At 40.0% G+C, this 27,869-nt stretch overlaps 2 protein-coding genes across 4 annotated transcripts in view; both read right to left on the bottom strand.

The window, feature by feature from the left end:
• Positions 1-11,377, bottom strand: part of TBCD (tubulin folding cofactor D) — a 183,534-nt gene extending 172,157 nt beyond the window's left edge. For 2 of the 3 annotated variants that reach the window (XM_088133455.1, XM_088133453.1), the window contains exons 1-2: positions 11,258-11,377; positions 8,504-8,720 (exon numbers count right to left, since the gene is read on the bottom strand). In XM_088133455.1, the coding sequence (XP_087989581.1) occupies positions 8,504-8,696 (193 nt within the window). In that variant the 5' untranslated portion in view covers positions 8,697-8,720; positions 11,258-11,377. Of the gene's footprint in view, positions 1-8,503; positions 8,721-10,962; positions 11,186-11,257 lie in introns of those variants that run through there. The other variant, XM_088133454.1, reaches the window with a different exon arrangement.
• Positions 11,378-16,701: 5,324 nt separating this feature from the next.
• Positions 16,702-25,506, bottom strand: FN3K (fructosamine 3 kinase). Its single transcript, XM_007441914.3, has 6 exons — positions 25,125-25,506; positions 23,354-23,505; positions 21,919-22,010; positions 20,917-20,993; positions 20,385-20,507; positions 16,702-19,158 (listed from the first exon to the last, which is right to left on the bottom strand). The coding sequence occupies exons 1-6, from the start codon at positions 25,263-25,265 to the stop codon at positions 18,820-18,822; spliced, it is 924 nt and encodes a 307-aa protein (XP_007441976.1). The 5' UTR covers positions 25,266-25,506; the 3' UTR covers positions 16,702-18,819.
• Between the last annotated feature and the right edge of the window lie 2,363 nt (positions 25,507-27,869).

The following is a 27,869-nucleotide window of genomic DNA, read 5'->3' as shown; positions in this document are numbered from 1 at the left end:
TTATTGCCATAGATGTCAATATAGTCAGGAAATGGGGCCTTTAACACACTTGGGGTCCAAGAGGCACATAACCAGGTCTTTGAGGCTTTACGAAAGGCCAACAGGGTCAGGGTCATCCTAATCTCTGAAGGGATAATGTTCCACAGGGCAGGGGCTACAGCGGAGAAGGCACATCTCCTAGTCCCTGCCAGCCATCATACCTTGGCTGACAGGGCCTGTAACATGCCCAACCCACTGGACCTAATTGGACAGGCAGAAACAACTGGGAGAAGACAGTCCCTTATGTAACCTGATGCCAAATCATGAACGGCTTTAAAGATAATAACCAGCACCTTGAATTGTACCCAGAAACACACCGGCAGTTAATGCAGCTCACACAGCAGTGGTGTTACATGTGTTGAATATCCAACACCATTTACTACCCATGCAGCCACATTCTGCACCAGCTGAAGCTTCTCAATGCTATTCAAGGGCAACCCCACGTAGAGCACATTGCAGTAATCCAGATGAGAGATCACGGAGGCATGAGTGACTTTGAGCAAAGCCTCCAGGTCCAGGAATGGGCACAGCCGGCACACAAGCCAAAGGCATGCAAAGGTCCTCGCAGCCTTGGTTGCCACCTGGTCTTCTAGCAGGAACCATGAGTCCAAGAGGACCCCCAGAATGCACACTGGGTCCATCTGGGGCAGTGCCACCTCACCCAGGACCAAAGATGGAAAAACCTTGTCACCAGAAGGCCCAAATACCCAAAGCCACTCAGTCTTGCTTGGGTTGACTTGAAGCCCAGTGCGCCCCATCCAGGCCCCTACAGCCTCCAGGCACTGGACAGGACACCCACAGCATCACTCAGGTGGTCCAGGGTGGAGATAAAGCTGGGTATCATCAACATATTGATAATACACCCCAAACCATCGGATCACCTCACCAAGCAGCCTCATGTAGATGCTAAATAGGAGAGGAGAGAGAACCAAGCCCAGGGGTACTCCACAAATTAGGAGCCATGGGCTAGATCTCTCCCCCTCATCAACACCAACTGGAACCAACCCTGGAGGAAGGAGGAGAACCAGCACAACCCAATGCTGCCTACCCCCAACTCCTGAAACCAGTCCAGAAAGATACCATGATCAACGGCTCTGAAAGTGTCAGGTTCAGCCCAAAGAACTCCACAAGACAATGCAAATACAGTTCTGTTGCGTTTATTAGCTTCCACCTCAGGACAGAATCTCACCAGACTGAACCCAAGCCAGCCAGCCACAACACCGTGAATTCCTTAGGGAGGTGCCAGCCTCATCTTCTTGAACTTCCCACGCTCCTGCTGGGGGCTAAGAACATGCTTATCTCCCTGAGCATGGCCTTCATAAGTCCATTCCATCACAGAAAGCCACTAAGAGGTCAAGAAAAGCAAGGATGGATGCACTACCCCCATCCCACTTCTACCAGCGCAACCAATGCTGTCTCAGTCCTGTAGCCTGGCCCGAACCCTGACTGAAAAGGGTCCAGATAATCCACTTCATCCAGGGTCCTTTGAAGCTGCCACGTGATTGCTTTCTCCACAACCTTTCCTAAAAAGGAGAGGTTGGAAACTGGACAAAAACTGTCCAGACTGGTTGGATCAAGTGATGGCCCTGAGGAAAGGGCACACCACTGCCTTCTTAAGAGCCAAAGGAAATACTGTACCTCCTCCCTCAAAGAAGAATTAACCACCACCCAGACCCAATCACGCATCCCCTCCTAGGCAGCCTTAACCAGACAGGAGGGGCACAAATCTAACACAGAAGTGGCCAAACTAGCAGCTGCAAGAGCCCTGTTCACTTCCTCAGGTGCAACAGGATTGAACTCTCCCCAGATAACCATGTAGGACTTAGTCCCCATACCCTCCACAGGTTCTCCCCTAAAGCTAGATGCACAGCATATTCCTCACAGCGACCCTGTAGGTGAATCTCAGTATTTATTTATTCAATTTATTTATTAAACTTGTCCCCACCCATCTCCCCCCAATGGGGGACTCTGGGCGGCTCACAACATATTAAAACAATAAATAGATGTACAATTAAAATCTATACCAGTACACGTTTACAGAAATAAAAGGAAAAAAAAAATCCAGGAGGCCGATGGTTCAAGGCGGCAACACCAGGCCTTTAGGGGGCTAGCCAACTATTACTCCCTCCAAGGCCCATGGCTGTTATGGTGGCCATGAACTCCTAAGCTACCTCAGACCCCAGCCCAAAGAAGGTAAATTGAGGTCTCCCAAGACCTCAATCAAGAGCTTGGGGAACTCCCAAGACCTCAATCAAGAGCTTGGGGAACTCTACCACCAACCCGGCTATAGAGTCAAGAAGCTCAGGCAGGGAGGTTGCTATGCAGCAGGTACAACAACAACAGTCCCAACTGATCCCTCTTAGTGCCCAACTTAATAAACAGGGTCTCTCACCCAGCAATCTGAGAAGCAGCACCCTGAATGCCTCCCATGATTGTATATACTGTTGCAGCAACTACTGTAATATGGTAAGTCATCACTAGATGGCAATCCAAGATCAATTAAATAATTGAATAACAATGCTGAATAAACAAGCCAACAAAATATGCTTTTTAACCCTCATATACAATATATTTGGACAGTGTCAATCTATTTATTTATTCATTCATTTAGTCAATTTATATGGCTACTCAACTTGCAAATTGCAACTCTAGGTGGCTAACATAGGATTAAAACCAAAGACAAAGCCAGCAAGATAAAAGTAACATAGAAGAAAACAATATAACTCAAGGTCAACCCACATTCATTCAATATTCCAACCATTACAGATGTGCTCATCCAGCATCTTGGCCCATTGCCTGGAGGAAAACCCAGGTCTTCAAAGCCTTATAGAAAGCCAGAAGTGTTAGGTCACCTGAATCTTGAGGGGGTATGCAAAAGAATCCTGGATCCAACCACATGACGTTTTTATAGAAAGAACCTGGAGTATGCTTCAGATCTCAAAGGCAGACGCAAACAATTGGAGATAGGTAGTCCCACAAGTAACCTAGCCTTGTGCATGAACAACTCTATAGGTAGTAACTAACATCTTGAATTGCATCCAGAAGCCTAGTAGGAGCTAGTGCAGTTCACAAAGTGATGGTACTTGCATAACCATGGTGTTCCCATAATTACCTGCACCACTTCATTCTGAACCAGTGGCAGCTTCCAGATGGTCTTCAAAGAAAAGTTTCACATAGAGTGTGTTGCAACAATCCAACTGGGAGTTAACCAAGACATCAGTGATGATGAGTGGGCCTCCTGAATCAGGAATGGGCACAACTGGCACACAAGATTGTTTTGTGCAAGGGCCTCCCAACTATCATCTGCTCTTCAAGCAAGAGCCAAGAGTCTAAGAAGACTCCTAAATTGCACACCAGTTCTGTTTGGGGGAGTACTACTGTATCCAGATCTAAAAATGGAAAATCCCCAGATACCTAACCTCATGCTGACAGATGACCTCACCAAGTGGTTTATGTACATGTTAAATTGGAGCAAGGAAAGTGTAGAGCCTGAAGGGCTCCACAAACTGTGGGTATAGGGCTAGATCTCTCCCCTTCTACTAACACTGCCTGGAACCGGCCCAGAGGAAGGAAGAGAGCCACCACAACATTGTGCCCCACACTCCAAACCCCTTAAGTCAGCTCAGAAGGGTACTATGATCAATGGTATTAAAGGACACCACCCCAATCCTGCCAAAGATCATAAACAATTATGATCAATGCTGTCTCAGTGCTATATCCAAAGGATTATTTGAAAGCCCTAATTTGGAAATAAAGATCTTCTGATGTCAGTATGATTATTGTTTAAAATTTAAAAAAAAAGTTTTTATTGGTTCACATTCAAAAACATACTATAATAGGAAACTATTGGCATGTAGTTTAACACAATTTTAACAATGACATCATCACTATATCCCAAAAAAATTAGCTTCTGAATTTTCTTCCATCAATCATTTTCTAAGTTCTTCTCAGTTTTGTTTGCATAGAGAGCAGCATATCCTGAGCAACTGTGAGTCACCAGTGCTACAAAATATAGAAAGATTTTGTTGTGTTAAGAAGAAATCTGTAGCATGTGTGACTGCAGAAATAAAATTTAGGAAAGCTCGAAGGACAAAAACTGACCAAAAAAAAGCAAAACAAATGTAATATGCTAGGGAAAAAAATGCTTATAATAATTATAGAAGTATATGCAAAGTAACCAAAAGTTGATTTGTTTTCAAAAGAGCATTACAAATAAAAAATGAGCATTGCAACTTTTTACACTGAGAGTACAGCTTCCTGATGAATTCCAGGTCAGAGCTTATTAAAATCCATGATAAACCCAGCTTGGAGCAGAATTAATCATTCAAATTAAGTGTAATTAAGCCATTAGAGTTAGTTGTAATCAATCTATCTATCTATCTATCTATCTATCTATCTATCTATCTATCTATCTATCTATCTATCGTAAAAGAATGTACAGGAAAAGAAACCCTACTCTGGTACTCTTGAAGCCATATAACTTATCCAAAAAATGAAGGGAAGAAATAATTACGATGCATACAAAGTGCTAAATTATTATTTTACTCTTCTTTTGAAAAGTGGTTAATGACCTAAAGGACCCCAGTTACATTAAGAATTTGGTAGCTTATCTTCTAATTAATTTCAATAGTAGTAACTCAGACAAAAGGAAGTTATATGTACATTCTTGAAAAAAAGGGAAGATCAAACAGGACAACTGGTTCAATGGCTATTGAAATATATAGGATATCAAGTTTATTTATTTCTCCACTCTTATTGCATCCGCAGAGTGTCACCCGGCAGCTCCAGTCCCTCCTGGGTAGGGACGGCTCGAAGGACCACCTACAGGGTCATGCAGAGGAATTTGCTGAACATCTGATGGATAAAATCACTCAGATCCATTCTCAGTTGGAAGCCAAGCATGAGGCAGGCCCAGTGGAGATGCCTGGGGAGCAGACTTACCCAGTTATCTGGGTACGGTTTGATCCTGTTGGACCTGAGGAAGCGGACATGGTCCTCGGGGGTGTTAGCGTGGCTACTTGTATTTTAGATCCTTGTCCCTCCTGGTTGTTAAAGCCACCAGGGAGGTGACATTTGGGTGGGTACTGGCGGTGGTCAATTCATCCTTGCAGGAGAGGGTGTTCCTGAAGTCTTTTAAGGAAGCCCTGGTCTGCCCCCTCCTCAAGAAACCATCACTAGATTCCACTCTTCTGGACAATTTTTGCCCAGTTTCCCACCTTCCCTTCTTAGGAAAGGTGGTGGAAAAGGTGGTCATGCAACAGCTTCAGAGGATCCTAGAGGAAACGGATTATCTTGACCCCTATCAGTCAGGTTTCAAGCCTGGTTATGGCACAGAAACAGCATTGGTCACACTTTTAGATGATCTCTGGCAAGAAGGGGATGGGGGTAGTGTATCCATCCTTGCTCTTCTTGACCTCTCAGTGGCTTTCGATACCATTGATCATGGTATCCTTTTGGGTTGGGTGCTGGAGCTGGGGCTGGGTGGCACAGTTCTGTACTGGTTCGGCTCCTTTCTCCAAGGCTGATCCCAACTGGAGTGAGAGGTCCAACCCGTGGCCCCTACTTTGTGGGGTGCCTGGGGGTTCAGTGCTCTCGCTGCTCCTACTTAACATCTACATGAAACCATTGGGTGAGATCATCTGGCGCCAGGTCAATTATATATCTCCATCCCTGGTGACCTAAGTGATGCTGTGGCTACCATTTTGCGGTGCCTGAAGGCTATAAGGGCCTCGATGGGGGACAACAGGCTTCAACTGAACCCTGATAAGATGGAGTGGCTGTGGGTACAGGGAGCCTCAAAATCTAGAAGTTTATCATCTTTGGTTCTTGATGGGGTTGCACTAGCCCAGACAGACCTGGTGCGTAATCTGGGGGTCCTCCTAGATACACAACTCCTGCTCGAAGAGCAAGTGGCAGTTGTAGCTAGGAAGGCCTTTGCACAAGTTCATGTTGTGCATCAGTTATACCCCTTCCTGGATCGGGAGGCTCTCCGCTCAGTCATTCATGCCCTGATCACCTTCTGGTTGGATTACTGCAATGCACTCTACATGGGGCTTCCCTTGAAGAATATCCAGAAGCTACAGCTGGCGCAAAATGAATGACCCCAGGGGGGTCCATATAACACCTCTGCTACGCGAGGTGCATCGGTTGCCGGTTTGCTTCCAGGTCCAATTCAGGGTGTTGGTTATTACCTTTAAAGCCCTTCACGGCACAGGACCAGGTTATCTGAGGAGCCATCTCGCTTCCATTATATCAGCCCACCCCACTCGGTCTGGCAGAAGGGGCATGTTGCGGACCCCATCAGTCAAGGAATTTCAACTGGGGGGGTCTAGGAAGAGCGCCTTTTCTGCCGTGGCCCCCGCTCTATGAAACAACTTACTACCCAAGGTGCAGTGTGCGCCCACTCTCGTGGCCTTCAGGCAAAATGTGAAATCTTGGCTATGCCAGATGGCCTGGGGGCCAGATGGGGGCTCACACCATTGGAATTAGCTCGTGGGGTAAATGATTCTAACCCCCCCCCACCATCTTGAATGTTTTTAGCCTTTTTATGTATATGGTCTTTTTATATAGTTCGACTTTTTAACTAAATTAATGAGGATATTTCTATTTTTAACTATTTGGGGTTTTATTTTAACTGTGAACCGCCCAGAGGCACCCTCTGGGGGAGATGGCCAACATATTAATTGAATGAATGAATGAATGAAAAGAAAGAAAGAAAGAAAGAAAGAAAGAAAGAAAGAAAGAAAGAAAGAAAGAAAGAAAGAAAGAAAGAAAGAAAGAAAGGAATGAATGAATGAATGAATGAATGAGGTTTTCTAAAACAGGTTTAAAATAGCAAAGGGTTGATGGAGTCTACAACGCTGGCTTATTCCTAGATGATATTAATTACCTATAGGAATGTAATGACCCAGATAGAAATCTTCCCTCTAATCAAGTTAATAATGTATTGGATCAATTTTTTAAAAATCAATCACTAAAACATGTATAGGCAGTCCTCACTTACTGGCTGCAATTGGGACTATCAATTCCATCACTAAGTGACATGATCGTAAAATGAAACATCATGTGACAGCACCTGACTTATGATGTCGGTTCCAGCTGTGGTTGTTAAGCGAATCACCCCCAGACATTAAGTGTGATGTCACATGACTGCAATTTCCAAGTTCCTGCCAGCTTCCCCACTGACTTTGCTTGTCAGACACTGGCTGTGGAAGTCGCAAATGGTAGTCACATGAGTGTGGGACGCTGTGACCATCATAAACGTGTGCCAGTTGCCAAGCACCCAAATTGCAATCACATGACTGTGGGTATGGTGTGACAGCTGCAAGTTTGAGGACCAGTTGTAAATCTCCTTTTTCAGCACCGTTGTAACTTTGAATGGTTGCTGAACGAGCAGTCAGTAAGCAAAGACTACCTGTACTATTTGTAAAGATTTACTATGATACCATAAAAAAGATTATGATGTAACAAAGCTAACAAAAAAGTAATGGCTAAGATCTTCATTATTCTTCTATGAATGAAATAAATTTTATAGAACAGGACTTTCCTACTTCCCCAATTTCTCTACAGGCCCTCACTCAGTTCTCTCAAATATCTGTTCCTATGGGTTCAAACAATTTTCAAAGTAATTTAGGATATCATTATGGGACTATATATTTAACAAACTAGGATCTTAAATGTTATTTTTTTTAAATTAAATTTGTTGGAAGCCCATCAATTTTTAATAAACCTCATCAGCTCTTAAATGCAATAATTTAAGAACATGTTTGCAAATAATTACCTAGCAGACATCAAATAAAGGAAAATTAGAAACTTTAAGGCTAAGCCTATGAAGGTTTACTTTAAAAAATACTGCTGGATTCAGTCCCATATAAATGATACATAGACTACAGTCTAAAGACAGAAAATGCAAGAAGCAATAATTATTTCAGCGCCAAAATGTTTTCTGAAAATAACTCTTTATGTAGACGCACAATTGCAAGAATACAATTGCAATCTTGCAGTGATCAGGAATCTATTGCAATGTTGCTTTGTATCAAACATTAATTAACTCTTCAAAAACAAATAGTATGTCTGCTATTAATAAAGCTGAAGCAATAATAGTATATGTAGAAAGTCATTAGTCTTCCTAATGGAAATTTAAGAGCTTATTTCAGTTGAAAAAAGCAGGCTGAGGCTGAGAGAACAATTTTATACATATTTATTCAGATTTAAGTTCTTCTTTATTGATGATCTGGAAAATATATTTAGGATTGTAGTCCTACTGAGTTAGTAAATAAGGGGAGATGAATAATTGTTAATAATACTTGTTACTCTTGAACCGCACTTGGCAAAAGATGGAAATAACAATTCCAATCTTGTAGACAAATATACACGTGTGTACATATATAAGATCCTGACCAAGATGAATTTTTCTATGGACCATATGGTTTACTTTGATTTATTTACAAATATTATCTCATACCTTTAAATTTTTCAAGAACTTTTTCTCGCAGTGTCAAATCTTCATATGCCAATCTAAGATGATTAATCAACTCCTGAGTTTCTTGACTCTCTGTAAAACTCTCAAGTATGTTTCCCTTGGCAATGACATCAGGCTCCATGCATTTGTTGTCCTCTTGTTCAAACCCATCATTGTTCATCTCTTTTAAAACCATCTCCTTTCCTGATAAATTATTTTCCTAGTAAAATGAAAACAAATTAACATTTAATGTTAGTTAAATAAATAATTAAATACTATTAATGTGTTTCACAATAATAATCCATAACAGAAGTACACTTAAAATTCATTTATTTCAGTGAGTGTCTAAGACTCTTTGATCCAAACTGGACTGTGACTATTCCTTCTTCAAAATAAAAACAATTAACAGTAATGCACAAAGAAAAGTTATTTCTCTTAAAATGTATGACAATCCCCCCTCCCACCTCTTCTCCCAAATTCGTCAAATACCTATACTGTACTATGGAACTACAAGATTGCTATGTAAAATACCTAGTTATCACTGGTTTTGAGTATAAATAACTTTGGAAATCCTTTAACTATGGTGAAGAACATCTGCTTTGTATCCAGAGGGTACAGATTTAATCCCCAAGGTAGACCTAGGAAATGGTCATAATGAGACAAGAATTAAGACTGTCCATAGCAAATAACTGAAACTTTAATGAAGTGTGAGACTTTTTTCTTGGTTTTGTTGTAATATACTATTCAGAAAATTAACAGGAATTAAGAATGGATACTGACATGACTGAGATCCACTAAAATCCGTACATGGTGAAGATTATTATAAATAAAGCACTGAATTTATTTTGAAAAATATGGAATGCCCCAAAAAAGAAGTGGAAATCAGATAAATTACACTGCCTCAAGATGGGTAGGACTGAAGCACTGGGCCATGGGTATATCATAACAAGTTCTGAAAGCTATTTGTCACATTTCTAGGCCACCCAACTGCAAATGATTCTGGGTGGCATTACAATTTAAAAGCTTAATAAGATACAAAGAATAATGCAGAGAATATCTATGTAGGCCAATATATCAATGGCATTTTTTCTGTTACAGCATTTATTATGTAATACGGATAGGCTATGTCTTTGCAGACAATTTTTTTTTGTTTGTTTTTCAATTTATATACCTCCCCATCTCACAATAGTGATTCTGGATGGCTTACATTTAAAAACAACACAATAACATAAACGTAAGCAACAGTCATGAAGCTGTTGTATGGTTTGTATGGTTCATGCTTATAGACAAACTTAAAAGTTAATGTTTAATGCCCCCTCCTCCACTAATGGACTTCATGCACACTTTTTGTTTTTTGTTTTTTTTTATGACTGAATATTTGGTTAAGACAAAAATCAAATTCAGTCATTTATATCTGGGTAACCTAAGTGCCTTAACTCTCAAATATATTTTTGAGAATACACCTCTTAATTAAAAACTTACTACTCTATGTTATTTTTTTCTACACGCTAGTATGTCAAATTTCCATTTTATCCCTCACATAAGATTAACTGATGAAAAAAAACTACACTTATGATCTTTAATTATATAGCTCTATACCTCTTCAGCCCCATTTCATTTTGTACCATGAACTTTATTTAAGTACTATCTTTAGAATACAAAAGGCTAACCTTAATCCCAAAGGCCGTATGCAATGTGTGGGATGAAGGCTGCACATATAGACACACAAGCACTGGTACAAACACATATATATGTCCACACATATATGTAATCTTTTCAGTATGTAACTTTGGGTCATTCACTCACTTTCAGCTCCAACCAAACACACAGGGTTGTTGTGGGGAAACAAGGGAGGAGGAAGCACTACATACATCACTCCAGCTACTGAAGGCAAGCTAGGATCTAAATCTAACAAATAAGAAAGTCTCCAGGAAGTATACTAAATAAGCAATATTACCCATCTCATCTGTTTCTTTGGCCCCTTGATTTTCCTTTCACTATCCATTCCATGTTTTATTTATAACTCATGTTTAGGTTCCCTTAATTTCAATAGGGTCCAATCTAGTCAATACTTATTTGCAGCATCCATAATTTCCAATGAACCTTAAGTGAGCCCCAATTCCTTCTTGTGGATATTCTTGTCTATCTTTTCAGCATCACCCATGGAAAAGCTGCCTAAAATCCTAGCATTTGTTACTGTTTGCTAGATGGAAACTGTATAAAGCAGCTTCCCCCATCCTCAATCTGCAGAAATCGGATGGCTCTGAAAATCAGTGTGCTTTTCAAATAAAATTTGAATTACAGCAGGCCTACACCTTCTAAATGTCACCCAGTTGCACTAAACGATCTTTCTTGTGATGCCGATGTTTCCAAGGGCTGGGTACGGAAGCACAGATATCCAAAAGTAAAACGCACTCTACCCACGCTTAGACACACTCCCTCGATTTTATTTCTCGCCACACCTTGGCAGAGACTTAAATGCGGTTCCTGAAGCAGCAGCTGTGGAATAGGACGGTTTTAGACTCAGGCAGCGAACTGCCTTCCTGGGGACGCCCTGCATCCTTCCTCCAGGGAATGTTCCCTGGGCGGACCGGCCCACATCCCTTCCCCTTCCAGACAACGCTCCGCGCCTCCCAACGCCCCAGTCTCCTTCCAGCCAGCCCGCCTTCCCACCGCGCCTGTCGCAGAGGCCGGACGACCCCCTGAGGGCCATCAAGGGACCAGGCCCTCTTCCCGCCCCAGCGAAGCTTTCATTACCTTAACAACCCACGCGGCTTGTCGTTGGTGCCTATCAAGGCCAGACCTCCGCAGTACGGCTCCTCGGGTGGGACAGAAAGGCTGAAAACGTCAGGGAGTTCCGCCTTCAGGAGGAGGAGGAGGAGGAGCCTAGCGAAAGGGAGGGAGCGAAAAGGAAGGAGCCGGCAGTGGCGCACGGTTGCCGATGAGCTCGGAGGGGGTTGTTGGTGATGCGTCCTTTCCTAGCGCTTCTCCCCAGCTTTCTCTCAGTCCCGAAGTAGCAAAGCAGCTGTTTTGCCCCACGCCAGGCCGGGCGGCAACACCAGCTTCTCATCAAATGCATTTTATAGAAATGGTACAGACCCAGACCCAGCGCCAGTAAAGGTTAAAGGATGAGGACGGTAGGCAACTCAGACAAGAACGACGGAGAATAGTTATCCCTTTCTTCCAAGGAGGGAAGTCAGGACGGTGCACCTCGTGATTGTACTGTGGGTTTTGTTTTGTTTTTTAGAAAGGATGTTATATTTGTTTTTTCTATTATAGAATCGGCCCAGGAAACAAAAAAGATGGATGGATGGATGGATGGATGGATGGATGGATGGATGGATGGATAGATGCGCGCACACACGTACATATATCTATTTTCTAAAAATAGAAAAAATAAATTAATGATTCCCTTCTCACATACCCATGTTATACTGAGACTACCTTGAGAGGTAACTTACAAACTGGCTGGTCCAGAGTCATAAGTGAATTCATATCCAGAATAAGAACATACTCTTATTCAATTAAAGAACAGTCTAACAATATATGTTAATAACATAGTCTTTTGGAGTGGGTGGCCATAATAAATTTAATTAATAATAATAATGGAGAAAAGGCATAATTAAATTCTAAAAGATCAAGCAAGCTAACTCTACATACATAACTGCATTAGAGTCATGATATCTGCATTAGAACCTTTGAATGGGAAGCATATACATGGATGTCAGTGGTGAAGTAAAGGCAAATGTTAAGAGGTATTTTTATATACAGTGTTCCTTTAAAAAAATTAAAGAGATTTTAAACAAAGATGGGACCCAGTGGAACTCCATACTTAATAGTACCAGATAGATGTTAACACCAAAGCCAAGGTCATTCTCTCTTTGAATGGAAAAGAATGTCATATTTCACCCAACGCCGCCTGTTCACATGTACTAGAAATTTCCTGATACACTTTGTCCTAAAGGCTAGGTTTGTAAATTACACTTATTATTCACAATATGAGATCCAGATATGGCCTGCAAGGTTTTCTGGGGCAACTTCTGAATGTTATTGAAGACACTGTAGTGGGACTTTTGTCTGCTTTAATATGGCAGTATTTAAATAATTGTAGCTTAAAATCTTGCCAAGATTTCTTAAAATATCACTTCAGTCTTTGAAGATTTTTTTATTTATATTGGATATTTCTGTGAACCAAATCAAATTTATTTCATTATGGTCAATGACCAGCAAGCATAAATATACAGAAGCAACACCAAATATAACAAAACAGTCATATAAAACCTAAAACTGAAGAATTAAAAAACGGAGAAAAGAAAAAAAAATGAGTAAGATACAATAAAACAGTATAAAATACAAGATAAAATAGAAATAGAATAAAATATGATAAAAAAGAAAAGAAAAACTTCATAATGTCATCACTCCAGGATTAGGACATCTTGTGCCTTCTTATGGAAATCACTGCACATAGAAACTTAGCAAATCTATAGATGATGGTAGAGTTCTAATCTATAAGTAGGAAATGAACCGCCTCCCATAACAGATGTGGGGTTTTTTTGTGAGGCAGTTAAGGTATCTCTGTATGTAAAATGATGTAAAAAAGGCAGTGGGAAAATACATGTGACAGATTCTTAGGTTCATTCTGACCACAAGGGCAGCATCTCTCAGTGAATGAGGTCCTACTGTGCCCCTCCCATTTAGTACTACTAGGGGTAAGGTGTTGAAATGAGCTGCAGAAAATGCTCTGTAGTACGCTGTGCAAACAAAGCTGAATAAGTAGTTTGTGGGTATACAAGATTTCCATATTGGAACCCACTGCCCTGTAACACCCAAAATCCATCTGCTGTGCAGTCAAAGACTCTTTGACAGATTTCAGCTTTAGCTCCCTCTAAACTAGCATATAGAAAGGCCACAGTAATACAAGTCAGCTGAGATTTTTTTTTCCACCTTGATAAAAATCCATCAAAGAGAATTAATGGTCCAGTGAGCCACTGGAAAACAGAAATTTAAGCCAGTAAGAAAGTGGGCAAAGTGGACTCTCATCTCCAGTGGAATCATTACCAATTTCCATACATCTGAAACACAGCATGGGATGCAGAAGAGTGCTCATAAAAAACCTAGATTAAACAACATCTAAGGGCTTTGAATTATTGTAGGCACAATACTGTGCACTGTACAGATTTGGGATATAGTTTTAGCATTAAAAATCTTGATGGAGGCAGGCATGCATCTTCCTCCTTTGGAATGAAAAAGTGTAGAATTGCCTTGGTGCTTCTGGGAGAAATGGCTGTAATTTGTTCCCACCAAGCTCTGAAGGCTTGAAAAATTATGCCAAGATATTTACAAGCTGGAACTTGTTCAGTTTTATTATTTCCAATTTGCCATTGATGTTTGTAGTGATTAGGTCTTCCAGACTGTAAGTCCTTTCCCCTTACAAAATTCCTCTCAGGGCCACCTGTGTAAGCAAAAGAACTGCCACATTATCTGCAGTACTGCCAAATGCATGTCACTGAGTTTAGGATCATGGAATTCCTTTCCGGTTAAGGCAGCTACCACTGAATTCACGTACATATTCAACAAGGGAGTTAGAATACAACACTGCTTCACTCCTCAGTGGATTGGAATGTCCACAGTAAGGTTTTCAGCTCTGTCCCATCTAACTTTGGGTCACTGTATTTTTATACAGCAGCCTAATTAAGGAGAGTAGCTACCAACCTATAGATGTGAGGGACAGCTTCCACCATAGTTTGTCCCTTGGAATAGAACTGAAGGGCAATTTTAAGCTAATGAAGGCAACATATGGGGATGGGGGAGGGTGTTGGCCATATGCATGTTTCTCTATTAGAAATGGTAAGATGGCACACTGATCCATTGTGGATCTGCCCTCCCTACTCCAGCCAATCCAATAGCTTATAATACAAGAAGGGGGCATATAATTTACTAGGTATGCTTAATAGAGTAACTAGACAATAGTGTAACAGTTGTCACTATTCTTAGATCAGGTCCAGTCACCTGGCATTAAGAGTGTATGGTTGATATGGGTGAAAAAGAGGGCAAAGAAAGAGGCCCACCCATAGACATGTCCTTTCAGTAACTCTGGCAGTATTAGGTCATCCACCAAATGGAGGAATGAAATGAGGGTACAGCAAGATAATAATCAGTGTTGGGACTTTTCTTTGATCTAGCATGGCCATATTTAAGTAATTGTTGCAGCTTAAAATCTTGTTTGCCAAGATTTCTTAAGATAGCGTGGCTTTGAAGATTTTTAATTTATCCTGGATATTTCTGTGGAATAGAAACATAGGGGAATTGCTTTAAGTTCATATCATAGTGATTTGATCTGTGACAAATTGCTTACAAAGCTTGACAAGCACTTCCAAGTTTCCATTTTAGGCATGTAGTCACTAGGAGTTGAGCTCAGTATCTTCACATTAAGGTTACAGAAGTTTGAGAGATCTAAACAGGATGTTTCAAGGGAACGTAAAAGGAAATTCACTGTTCTCTGTAATTGCTGTTGATTCCAGGAGGGGGGGAAAGGTCCCATTGACACTACTGAAAGGAGTGTGCTGGGGAGTAATGGGGGTGGCAGCTTCAACTGAAGTATATCAAGGAGGAAGATGTTAAACTTCCTCTTCCTATTCATTGTCATCCAAATGAAAATCATACTCCACCTTCATCTCTTTCGATTAAAAAAAAAGTTTGCCTAATTATGATTTTAGCCTCGTAAGTGATTTGGTCATAAGTGTTCCATCTAGTTTGATAGAATCTTATAGTCCTGTCCAGAAAGAAATAATGGGCCTTTTTCCTTCTCACTCCCCTTAGGTCTTCACCTGCTGTGCCAAAAAGATCAGGGAGCAGCTGATGTAAAGGACCTCTTTCTGAAATCCCAAAAAGTAACTGTCTTTCCAAGTAAAAATATACTGAGATTGGCAGGCAGGCGTTAATCATACAACACATTTATCTTTGTGTGAGTTACAGAATCTGTACACTGCCATCTCATCTTCACTTCATGTGACTCAGCTACTCCTCTACAGTTCAACAAGTCTTCAAAATGCAGCACCACTATATTAGTGTTAATTGTAAGGTGAAACCTTGGTTAGCTATAGGTTTTAAGAGAGAATAAGCAGTTTCTTGCTTGTTATCTATCCCCTTGAGATTATCATGTCAATAGGACAAAATGTAGATTCATAGATTCACAGAACCAGAGCTGGAAGGTGTAATTGAGACCATCAAATCCCTGTTTCCTGTTCAGTGTAGCAGAAAATGGGGAAAAGATTCTTTTTCCCCCTTTTTTTCCTTCTTTAAACATTCCTGTATACTGTATGAAAGTCATATTTAATCCCATTTATTATAAACTCTTAAAACGATGGTGGTGAATATTTAGCCTGTAAGCCCCATGTAAGCTGTGAGGTTTTTCCATTTGGACTGCAGCCGATTTCTTCCCCCTCACTTGCCTGGCAATTAAGCTTGAAAGAGGAGAAAGTACCCCAAATGCGGAGAAACTACAATTTTGATTTCAAACTCATAAGAAGTTAGATGCCTAAGTTTATAGTTATAAGAACTCTAGTTTCAAATGATGTAAATAAAGCTGTGCTTTATTTAGATTCCACATTATATGTACAGGAACTTTCATTCAAACTCTGTATTATTACATATTGTGAGCTTATCCATAGCGTTACTCTTGTGATACAAGAACTTTGTAAAAGAAAAAAAAAAGTAAAATATTAGAACCAAGGACCTATACTGATTTATCTGGGAATTCACTGATTGGGGTCAATGAATATTACTGAGGAATTTCGCCAGCATGCCCTCTTAAAAATATAATAACAATATATTTTTAGAAAAAGAGCAATCATAAATATTAAATGTTTTCTTTCAATAAATAGTTAATCTATGTTCCTGCATAATTCTGAGGCCATCAACCACTATAAAGAATTTTCCCTCAAATCATTTTTATTTGATTTACCATATATGCATTTCTAATATACATTTCAAAGATTGTTAATTATTTTCAACATCCTATTCTATAAATTTTCTTAGAGATGCTAGGACTACTAAAGTGCAATAATCTTATAAAATAACAATGCAACTTTTTTTCTAGCGGAAAGGAGACATTAGAATAATTTTTCAAATAAGATATAATAAGTAAATGCAGCACAGTGATCAAATGAATCCTGAAGTAGTATGGGAATCAGTGACTAGAGAAATACATAATTTTCTCTGCATTTCTGTATTTTAAAGTAATTCTTCTTAGATGGAGAAAAAATGGGAAGATATGAACACTGGAACTTCATTATTTGTTTTGGATTACTATCTTGGAACAGAATCACTAAGAATTAAAATATTAGCAGGATTGGCTACTTCTATCAGCGTTGCATGAGTCCTTGAAGGATTAACAGCATATATCCTAGTACTAAATGTTTATACTAGTTCTAAATTTTTATACTTTTAAAGAAAAGTAAAAGAAGTAAAGAAAAAAAGAAAAAAAGCAGAGCAAGTGAATAAGTAAAAAAAGATACACCGAAGAAAGAAAAGAAAATATATAAGGGATTGACTTCCAATCTTCTTTACAGCAGTTACAAATAAATTTATCATCTATCCTCCCTCTTTAACATTACATCATAATTCCCTTCTTCCCATATTTTCCCCTTTCTAATCATCAAATCCATAAATCACTAGTTCATTTCTTTCCCTTTTCAGCAAAAAGTCCATAAAGGGTTTCTGGTCACTAATAAAATGTATTTGTTGTATTTTCCCTAATCAAACAAGTATGTTTTGCCATTTATGCAAGTTCTGTCATCTTCAACCATTCCACCTTTATGCATATAGTAATCTCGCTGCAGTTACCATGTACATCTTCCACAAGTCTTTTCCACTTGACTATCCATATGTCCCAGCAGCCAATACAGTTTTTGACATGTTGGCACAAGGTAAGCAATAACAAAGTTGCCTGAAAGGAATAGCATAGTCAGTGCAGATGTAGCATAATATAGTCATTTCCAATCTGGTACATTCTGGATATGTGTAGATTGTAATACCCTGAATTCTTAGCCAGCAAGGTTCTCTCTTTAACTCAAGGCAGAAATAGATGGCTGTCTTAAAATGCTATCCATCAGTCCTTGAACCAGCAGAAAAGTATGCCCCAATTACTGAACCCTATTCTGGCACAGTAATGAAGCCAGCAACTGGTGCTGCCCTTACTCTTTTAATGGGGACAAGTTAAGGAAAGTGTCTAGTGAATTCTCCCAATCCCACTGAGCACTGCCTGCCAGCAGATAAATACCAATCTTCCCTTATGGGGTGAGATGACTATAGATGGGTTAGAATAGCATATTTAGCCACCAGTCTAGTTGCTGAACTAACAGATCCCAGGCATGGGAGAGGGGTGTCAGGTGAAATGGGAGAGAAGGATCAAGTATGAACAAGATTCATCCTTGACTAATGCTGCTAGGCAAAGAGAGTGCTAGCAGTGAGTCCAGTTCAGTTCAGCAGAAGTGGCTTGTGGGTTGCCATGAAGCCAGAATGGAGTATGAAAACTGGGAACTTCCCCCCCAAAGTAATAAAAACAGTAAGAATCAGCCATGTGAAACCCCTTGTTAGCAGAACAGCAGAAAACCTGTAAGACATTCCCTGGTGACAGAACAAGCAAAGCATAACTAAGAGAACCTGGCTCTGTTTCCTCATTTAAACTGACCTTAAATTGACACAGGACTGCCACTCCCTCAAGAGAGCACTAAACCCGTGTTTGTAAGGATCCTGCATTAGACCCAAAAAACAGTTTGAAAAGTGTCAGTCAGACTAATGGAGATGCTTCTGCAGAACCCAGATGTCTGGTCTCTCCTGCAGTGAAAGCCCAAATGATCACGGAGAGCAGAGTACAGTGACTGGTGGGAGGGAAATGCCCACAGCAACCACCTCAACTAATGAAGCATGCAATATATTTGTGGCAAAAGCTGGGTTGGGAGAAGAGGGAAAACATTACTTTAAAACTAGAACAGCTGGAGACAACTTTAAGCTGCCTCAGATGTAGGCTGGGGATACAATGAAGGCAATATCATGAAGATCTGTCACAAAACTGTTACTGGGGCATGTTTATTTAAGGGGACATGAGGATGAGCTGTTTTTGAAATAATTATCTTTATACCAATTGATAATTATAGCATGCAATTATTATAAGCCCACTGCAAGAATTTGTGAGGAAGCAGATGTATACGACAACAATTTAACTCTTTCTATCTTCTAGGTAACTATTCTGATGCATCATATTTGAAGCAACAGGTACCAAACCAAGAATCACTTACTAAAATGACTGCGCATAACACTTATTTTAAAAGTCTTTGCATTACATTAAGAGAAGGTCCCCGAAATTCTGTACCAAAATGGTTCCAGTGGTTTATGTAGTTAAATAACTTATAAAGGCTATTGCGTTTTTCAAAGCCTGGAGCCTTAGGGATTTTGCTGTGATAAGCAGAGAAGAAAGAGCTACTAAATCCACCAAACATTATAGCACTTGCAAGTTCAAATTCTGAATGGCCATAGAAACAAGTTGGGTCAAAGACAATTGGTCCAGAGTCGTCTTCAGCTACATTTCCTGACCACAGGTCCCCATGAATGAGTGCAGGAATGATTTCCAGGTCACAAAACATCTCTGGAATCTTTGGCTGTAAAAAGCATTACAAAAACACATACCTTAAAAAGTGGCCAAAGGAAATAAGAACATTTTTTTTTACTGAGGAAACTACAAGGCATATAGCAGAACATTCATAAAATTCTAAATCTTATGTTTTTATTTTTAATCCCAGTTTGTAAACTGGATATATTACAAATTTTGTTGCTTTTACTGGCACTGTTGGGCTTCACACTATGGCTTAGCCTGATAAGATGAAAAGGGTAGTGTGAGACTTTCTTAACTTCTGGGACAATCTTTGTAATTGCTTTTGAGTGTTTTTTTCCGATTTTAGAATGATTTTAGATCACAGGCTGTTGAGAGAGAGATAAATGTACTATAGAAAGTTTGACAGAGGCAGAGGCTGAGAGACAGACTGGAAGCAATGGGAAGGAGGATTACAAGGATGCAAAATCTTTGTCTCCTTGGGAAACTGATTCAGGATCAGCAGCTGTCCTGTAGAAGGCCTATTTGCTTTTTAAATACTCTGTGTACTTTTCATCTAGAAAAATGAAAAGTACAAAATGAAAGCTTGGTTCTAGAGATATGCTGTGTGAAATGAACACTTTTGCAGAAGAGAGCCTCACCAAATTGTTTCATCACATGTTAGTCTGGCAAGGAGTTATGACAGACAGGAGCTAAAGGTGGATAGCATTCAATTCATGAACACAAATCCAGAACTTTAGTTATTCACCTTGAATGTTTGGAATGAGCAGATCTAGATATGTGACTTAAACAGTAAGATGTCTACCAACTTCATTAAACCAGATTTAATATAGATAAAAAAAAGATGCAAATAATACAAGAGTTAGTACAGTTATATGAAATGCAGTCCTGTATTATGAATGCAATAGGACAGACCAAGTTTGGGCTCATCCTTTCAGTAAACAGGTTTCAGTTCTGATTTGTATACCCATTTTCTTACATTTCACTTGTAAGACAGGCTTGGAGGGAAAAAATGATATCCAAGTCATCCCAAAAAGACTGTAGGGCAATCAAATCATAGCTGGAAAAAAATACGTTGAAGAGCAGTGGACAAATAAAACGAATAAATCGACCAATCTGCCAGAGAAGTGAACTACTTGGGAAGAAAATCTCATAGCTGTAATAAAAGCTGGTAGAGTGATGCAGAGACAGAAATGCATACTTGGATCTTGTCAGAGGCAGGCATTCTGACATTTTCTGCTGCTTTAATATGGCATTCTAGCATTTTCCTCCTACCTTTAGCTGTTCCCACAACTGTCTTGCTTCTCTGTCTCCATAATCTCTTTCAATTAAATCCATTTGGGCTTGGAGGCGGTGTCGAATAAAAAAAGTAGGCCAGTCATTTTGCCAGTCATTGACCTGCAAAATAAAAATAGTGGAAAAATAATGCTATGAAGTTATCAACCAGAGCATAAGATTGCCTTCTTTGAACACTTGATTTTTGTGGCAATCACCTTCAATAAATCCTGTGCAAAATTCCAGCCACAATGTCCCTTAGCAAAAAATCAGTACAAAAACTGTATACACTCTCTACAAAAACCATTTTTGTATGGCCAGTTACAATGGTAGAAATAATGTTGGGCTTTAGACGCAGGTCACAAGGCAGAATGATTATAACTGTTTAAGAAAAGACTTACTCCCTTGCTTCCTTATACCTACCAGGTATAAAAATACCTAAATAATTTAAGTTCAGTAGTCTAGAAGGAGAGGACAGCTTTGCAATTAACACTCTGCATCTTATGTCATATAGTTTGTACAAAGAACTTACCTGAGTTATATAGCCACAGCAGGTAACTACATAAAATCCAAATTTATCCACATAGTAAGGTTCTGTCTGGCCTACACCTAATCAAAATAAACTGACAAAAGTTAGGTTGCAAACAGGAAAATGAGAAACGCATGTTTTCTCTACTTATTAAGCAACTCATAAATGAATTCTACTGAATTCCATATCAAGAAATAGTTCTCAGAATGCAGCCTTAAATAGTACACAAGTAGTCCTTGCTTATTGACCACTCGTTCAGTACCCATTCGAAGTTACAATGGCACTGAAAAGGGAGACTTATGACTGGTCCTCGAAGTTGTGGCTGTCACAACATCCTCACATTCACATGATCGCAATTCGAGCACTTGGCAACTGGTGCACATTTACAACGGTTGCAGCATCCCATGGTCATGTGATTGCCATTTGTGACCTTCACAGCCAGCTTCCGACAAGTCAATGGGGAAGCTGGCAGGAAGTTGCAAGTCACAATCATGTGACATCACGCTTAATAACCCACAGTGATTCGCGTAATGACCACAACCAGAACTGATGTCATAAGTCAGGTGCGATCACATGACATTTCATTTTATGACTGCATCACTTAAGTTGCCAGTCCCAACTGCGGTTGGTGAGGACTACCTGTATAATGTGGGAGTTAAAATTCTTGGAATAAGTATTGCAGAATACAGTACTTATGCCTGATCTGGCATCCAGGTTGTTCTGTGTATATACTTTTGCAGGGTCAGCAATAATGTCCATTTTCTGATAGAACAGAAGCAAGCAGCAGTATTATAGGAAAGAAAGAATTCTTTGTGCAAAAGAAAGGAAAATGGGGCATAATATTAATTGCTTACGTATACATTTCAATATCTTTAATACAATAAATACAATTCAATATCTTATATATACAATTTAATATCTTTAACACATCAGCCTCCATCTAGAAGTTATGCCCAAATCTTGTTAATTATAAGTAACTCATAGTTCATAACATCTATATGATACCAATTGTTTGTTCTTCTTTCCTTAGTTTTTCTCCATTTTTTTTATTGTAAAGATGAAGATCTGCTATTTGTTCTCCAAGTTTTGCTGAGTATCTAGAAGGACAGGAAAACAAATTCCAAAGTTGTGGATCATGCAGTTTCAAACCAGCCTGAACAGATTTTATATAAATGCATGCACACACATATATAATTTAGAAAACAATTACTGTATTTGCACAACACATTCAATAAGATATTTATTTATTTATTTATTTATTTATATATATATATTTATATAGCCACCCATTTCACACAAGGTTACTCTTTTAGCTTAACATGGATGTGAACCCATTCAAATATGGTTGAAACACTGCACAATGGAGGAAGATCCTTGAGTATTTATTTTTCTCTTTCATTGAGCGCCATATTTTCTCAGAAGATAATCTGTCGGGGAAATTGAATCACCATGGTAAGTTCTTGATCTGGATATACTCTCTTTATTTCTGACATCCCATTCTTTACCTCCCCGGTCTCCCCCCTTCCTGCTCCCTTTGCTGTGAGCTTCCAGAAGAGGGGCAAATTTCTTTTTCATTTCATCACTTGACAAAAGATAACTGAAATACCATTAAGGGGGGCAAGTTGCCCACATCTTCCTTATGAGAAATTTCTGTAGGTATTACATTCATCCTGCCTGGTTTCAAGGTACCTTATCAAAATGTCAGTAGCAATACCATAAGGAAGCTCTCATACTGCTATGACTGGCCCCTCCAAATGATTGTGTGTCCACACTGGAGCAAGACATCATACCAGCCATGATGTGGACATAATACCAGACATGATGTGGAGAGTTAACAGATGAAATGAACCTTGGGATGTTTGAATGCTTCCACTTGGCCAATCCAGCCAAGATATTCCAGACAAAGTAGATTCTCCGACCCTGACAGATACCATATATATGATTGTCATCATACAGGGTACATATGTGAGTAAAGGGAGGAATTCCATGCTGGCATAACTTCACTGAAATCATCCTATGATCTGTTATGAATGTGAGTTTGTTAATACCCAGAACAGGATTTTTCAAACTATGTTCTGACCCAGCCCTGCTAGAACTTGAAGCAAGGTCAAATGGAAAGTTTCTGATGGACATGGCAGGAATCTCCTAATCAGTCTTTTTGTTACAGACAGATGACAATTAGCAGCAATCAGTACAAGTTGTTTTATTACAAATTTTCTGTCCGTAGAGGTTTGCCTCTTGATCAGGGGTTTCAGGAAACTTAGCTTTCCACAGCCCAAGAAAACCTGAAAATCCCCATCCTAGAATTTATTTTACTCCCAGTGAGACACTGTTTCATGGCAGTAACATATAGGCTCTTTTCAGAACTGCCATTGCAAAAGAAAAGAACAGGGACGTTAATTTGGAGAAGCAACATCCTAAAATGAGGCCTTTAACATACTTGTTGAGGCTTTTCATTTTTAGATACTCCATAGCAAATGCTGCTCCACCTCCAGGAAGATCCATCACTTTAATTGGCTGAGGAACCCGTATACTGTTGGTTTGCTGAATTGCTGTTAAACTTGCCATTTCACCCTCAAACATAGTCCTAGCCTGGTCAGAAAGAAGAATATAACTTAATGAAAATTGGTTGCACATTAGGATTCCACAGGACAGAAAAAGAGTTGTTTCTTTGATTTGTGTTTGAAGAATTCAGTCAATTCTTTAAAATATAAATACAGTCCAGTTTAGTAACATTTCAACAGAACTGTTATACAGGAATAGCATTTCTTTAAACCTGAACTTATCATCTCCCCAAAACAAAAATAAATATACCCCAAACATTGGAATAAAATCCAGGAGCAGGTGAAGGAAGCCTTGCACAGTAAACACGTATGTCAGAAATAGGCACTCAGTTGCCCATAGGCCCTTCTTTGACCCATGCCAAGCACTCTGCTCTTCCTGGTTGTTTTAGATCCTTCCAATTCACAAACATTAACAAAATCAATAAACAAGAAGTTAGAACATACTGCTAAAGAAAGCTCCAGTCTCTTTATTTCAGAAAATGTCTCTGGGCCCAAATAGGCATTCTTAGAAAATAAAAATGGTGGATAAATGTAACTCAGTTTTTTGTTTGGAAGTGGCTCACAAAAGGAAGCTGGAGCACATCTTTAGAGAGTATAGGATGAGGAGAGATCCTGAATCTGCCCTTTCATAAAAGGGTGATTTGTGACCATTTTATGAAAGTACTAACAACATGCTCTTATAATTCCTAATATGTCCATCAACCCATGTTTTTTTACTCCTGCAATAAACTAATGGCAAAATTATCAACTTGTATTAAAAAAATAGAGAAAACATTTGCTGGCATATAAATAAATTTCGATATACTGGTTATCAACAAGAATGTTCTTAGGAATGGATATGAGAGCATGCAAAGAATACAACCACCATTAAAACATCCATGGTCAGCATTAACTTTTAAAAATCCTTAAAAAACATACATCTTAATAACTATCAAACTCTGTAAAAAAAAATCAAATGTATTTTTCTATTTGCTTCATATAGAAAATAAAACTTCTTTTCTCAGAGAAAATAATTAGTATTTGATTGTATTTGTTTTTATTGTTTTTATTGTAATTTCTTTGATTGTTGTGAGCTGCCTAGAGTCACTGAGAGTCAGACAGCATACAAGTTTAATTCATTTATTATATTCATGAATATATCCCATGTATATAGCCACCCATCTCAGACAAATTATTATTATTCATTGACGTCCAAATTCCCAGTACTGAAAGTGCTTTGAAAGAATGACAAACCAGGAGACAGGTCTCCATCACAATAAATCTGTGCAGGTTCCAAAATTTAATCAAATGTTTGCATAGTGGGAGAGTTCATGAGGACTAGAGCAGAAGGGCTAATTATATGATGACTGCAAATGTCCAGGACTACCTCCACTGATTTCACCCCACGGTCGAATCGCGGAACATGTATTCCCCCCTCCCCCCCCCCGCAAAACAGGCCCTGATCAAGCTGCGGAGAAAATCGAAACACCCCTAAACGCAACTCGCCTCGCCCACCCTCTGCACCCTTTTCTGCAAGCGCAAAACCAAAACGAACAGTTGTGTCACAGGACGACTATCGCGGCCGCTACCAGCTGACTGCCCCCCTCGTCCCCAAGCCTTCCCAACGGCAGTATTTCAGTAGCTAACAGAGCTGTCCCTATCGATAACCTGGGGCTTGGTGCTGCTTTTAACAAACACTCGTCCTCTGTCGGTCTCATAGGCTTGTCCTTGGCATATGTACCCTCCTCTCGAGCAAGCCAAGAGCTTCAAAACGCTGGTTTTCAGTTCAGATTTCAACAGGTTTTCCATGGCTGTTAAATGCCGCCTGTCCCTTTAGGATCCCTCGCCTTCAGCCACCACGGCATATTTGTACTAGGGCTCTGTCACTCATCTCTTTGCGGCCAAACGTAAACTGAAACGCAAGAAATCAAATACTGTACTGCGGCTTTGCGGGCGGCCGAGGGGAGGGAGGAGGGAGGAGCGCGGTCAGCGAGCGCCGGAGGTCTGGAGATCGCTGTGCAAAATAGCGCGCTTCTCGTCCAAAGGAAAGCAGCGTTACTGTAGACTAAAAAGCAAATAAAAACCAGTCATTCTTTGCAATAAAATGGGCTCTTACGCCGCTGTCGGGTGGGGTTGGGAGGGCTCCTGAAAGTCCTCCGAGGGCGCCTGGTCATTGTAATTCGCCAATTTTACGGTTTTGCTGTGGACTCTTCTGTAGCTCCTCCCTATTTTATTTGGAGCTAGATTACATGGTAATAGCCAGCTAGTTCCTAGGGGGAGCACCCTTCAATTTCAAGTACAGCAAAAGTTTTACGGAATAGGGGGTTGCAGATGGACAATTGTATGTCAACAGAATAAGAAAGATGCCGATCTTATAGGTTGTCTTTCTGCAACTTCCTGCATCTATAATTCATAAAAGCTGAAACTGGTTTTATTGAATTTTAAGTTAAAATGACTTTCCTTTGCAATACTAGACGTATTGTATTTTAGATTATAGGACTGCCATTACAGAAGGGGGACAAGCAATCTGGCCCCTGATGGCTGATGCCGGAGGTCTCTTTGAAATAAGATTGTCCATTTATGATATATTGATGGTCAAGTATGGTGACCTGGTACGTATTACTGAGACCTGGTTGGGGAGTGAAATGGATGAAGACTCATCATCCATCAGATATCGCCTCTCCTGGGTTTCAGTTCCTGCATCAGCCACAACACCAAAGTTGAACAGGTGGGTACCTGGGTAATTTGTGAGTCTCTAGCCATAGCAAGGGATGCTGCTTTGAAGTAACTGATTGCAAGTGTCACTGTGTGCAATTTCGGCAAGCTGGGACAGCTGGTGGTGTACTGTCCACCTGCCTGCCCAGCAGAGGCCCTTTGAGAGTTCTTGAATGTTATTTGTGGGCTGGTGTTGGAGTTTCTGAGCTCTGGGGTTTGGGGTGATTTCAACCTCCATGTCTTGGTGGAAGGGTCCAGTGTAGCTTGTAAATTCATGACCTCCATTGTGACCAGAGCCTTTTTGCAAGTCATTGCAGCTTCAACACACACAGGTGTTACACCCAGAAATGTAAGAGTGGGGTCTTTAACAAATATGGTAAATCATATAAATACCTTGAATTTAATGTGGCACTAAGGAGAGCCAGTTGGATTAAGTGGTTAAAGGCACTGGGCTAGAAACTGGATACTGTGAGTTCTAGTCCTACCTTGGGCACAAACCCAGCTGGGTGACTTTGGCAAGTCACTGTCTCTCAGTCCTAGGAAGCAGGCAGTGGCAATCCACTTCTGAAAAGTGTTGCCAAGACAAACTGCATGGACAAGTCAAGACTGTCTTGAAGGCAGGCACATGCAGAGATGAAAAAAATAGCATCTTAAATTCAGACAGTGTTGTGGGTTGATAAGAATTCATGTTTGAGTGAACACTGTGGGTTATAATCATTTCCTTAGCATATGTATTGGATTCATTTCCACAAAAGGAGACAGATCCAGTATCTATTGCTTTAGGAAATCACAATTTTGAAAGAAGAGAGAGAGAAGGAAGGAAGGAAGGGGTAAGCGTTACTTCTTGTCTCCAAGCCAAGATGCAGTGTTCTGATTGGGAGGGAACAAGAAAGCAGCAGCAATATTCTTCACTGCATCCTTTCCACCTTCATTTTCCAAACTCAGTATTAGTTTGGGATGGAAAACTAAAATCACAGTAGCACATAAAGTCTCAGAACTGCCCATCTGGAGATCACATCAATGGATATATTGTCATTGAGTGCTGCAGCTGACTTTTCTCCATGGGAAAAGCCATTCAAATGCACAGAAAACAAATGGGTCTACTGGGGTGGGGTGGGGTGGGGTGGGGGGGTAATGTAATCTCTTTCCTTTGCAACCTCTCCCATTCAGAACCAGCCTGCCCTTATCTGCATACAGTAGCTGCTTTTTAGTTTTTATTCCTGTCACACTAGAACATGCCAGAATAGTAGGAGAATGTGATGGAATGTGAAAAAATTGGATAAATGTTAAGAAAGAAATATTATCTCTACAGTGTAGTTTTCTCTGTTGGAAAATATCCAAAATCATTTGCATGCTAAAGGCTCGCTGAAACAGAAATTCTGAAAAAAAAAGAAAAAAAAGAGGTGTACCAACCACATGTCTACTTCCTCTTTTAATCTTCCTTCTAAAAGGGGAAGGGAGATATCTTTGATACTGACTGATCCAACAGCCAGTTAGGATGGGCTTGTATATCACACTAAGTCATGGTACATGTTCTGTCCCAAGTGCCTTGTGTCATTTGGCATGTGTCGCTCTAGCCTTTTTAATCTATGCCTAGCATTAATTGCCCCATTCATTTAATGGCTATAACCATCCACATGACAGCCACCTAAATCCTAATCTCCTCTGGTGCTTAACCAAATCTGGGAGCTGATCCAA

Source organism: Python bivittatus, unplaced genomic scaffold, assembly GCF_059951505.1.
Source record: "Python bivittatus isolate LINGU-HERP-01145 unplaced genomic scaffold, Pbiv_v1 ctg000080_np1212, whole genome shotgun sequence".
NCBI classification, from domain to species: domain Eukaryota; kingdom Metazoa; phylum Chordata; class Lepidosauria; order Squamata; family Pythonidae; genus Python; species Python bivittatus.
The sequence above is the reverse complement of the archived record's forward strand: the minus strand, read 5'-3'. Positions and strand labels throughout refer to the sequence as shown.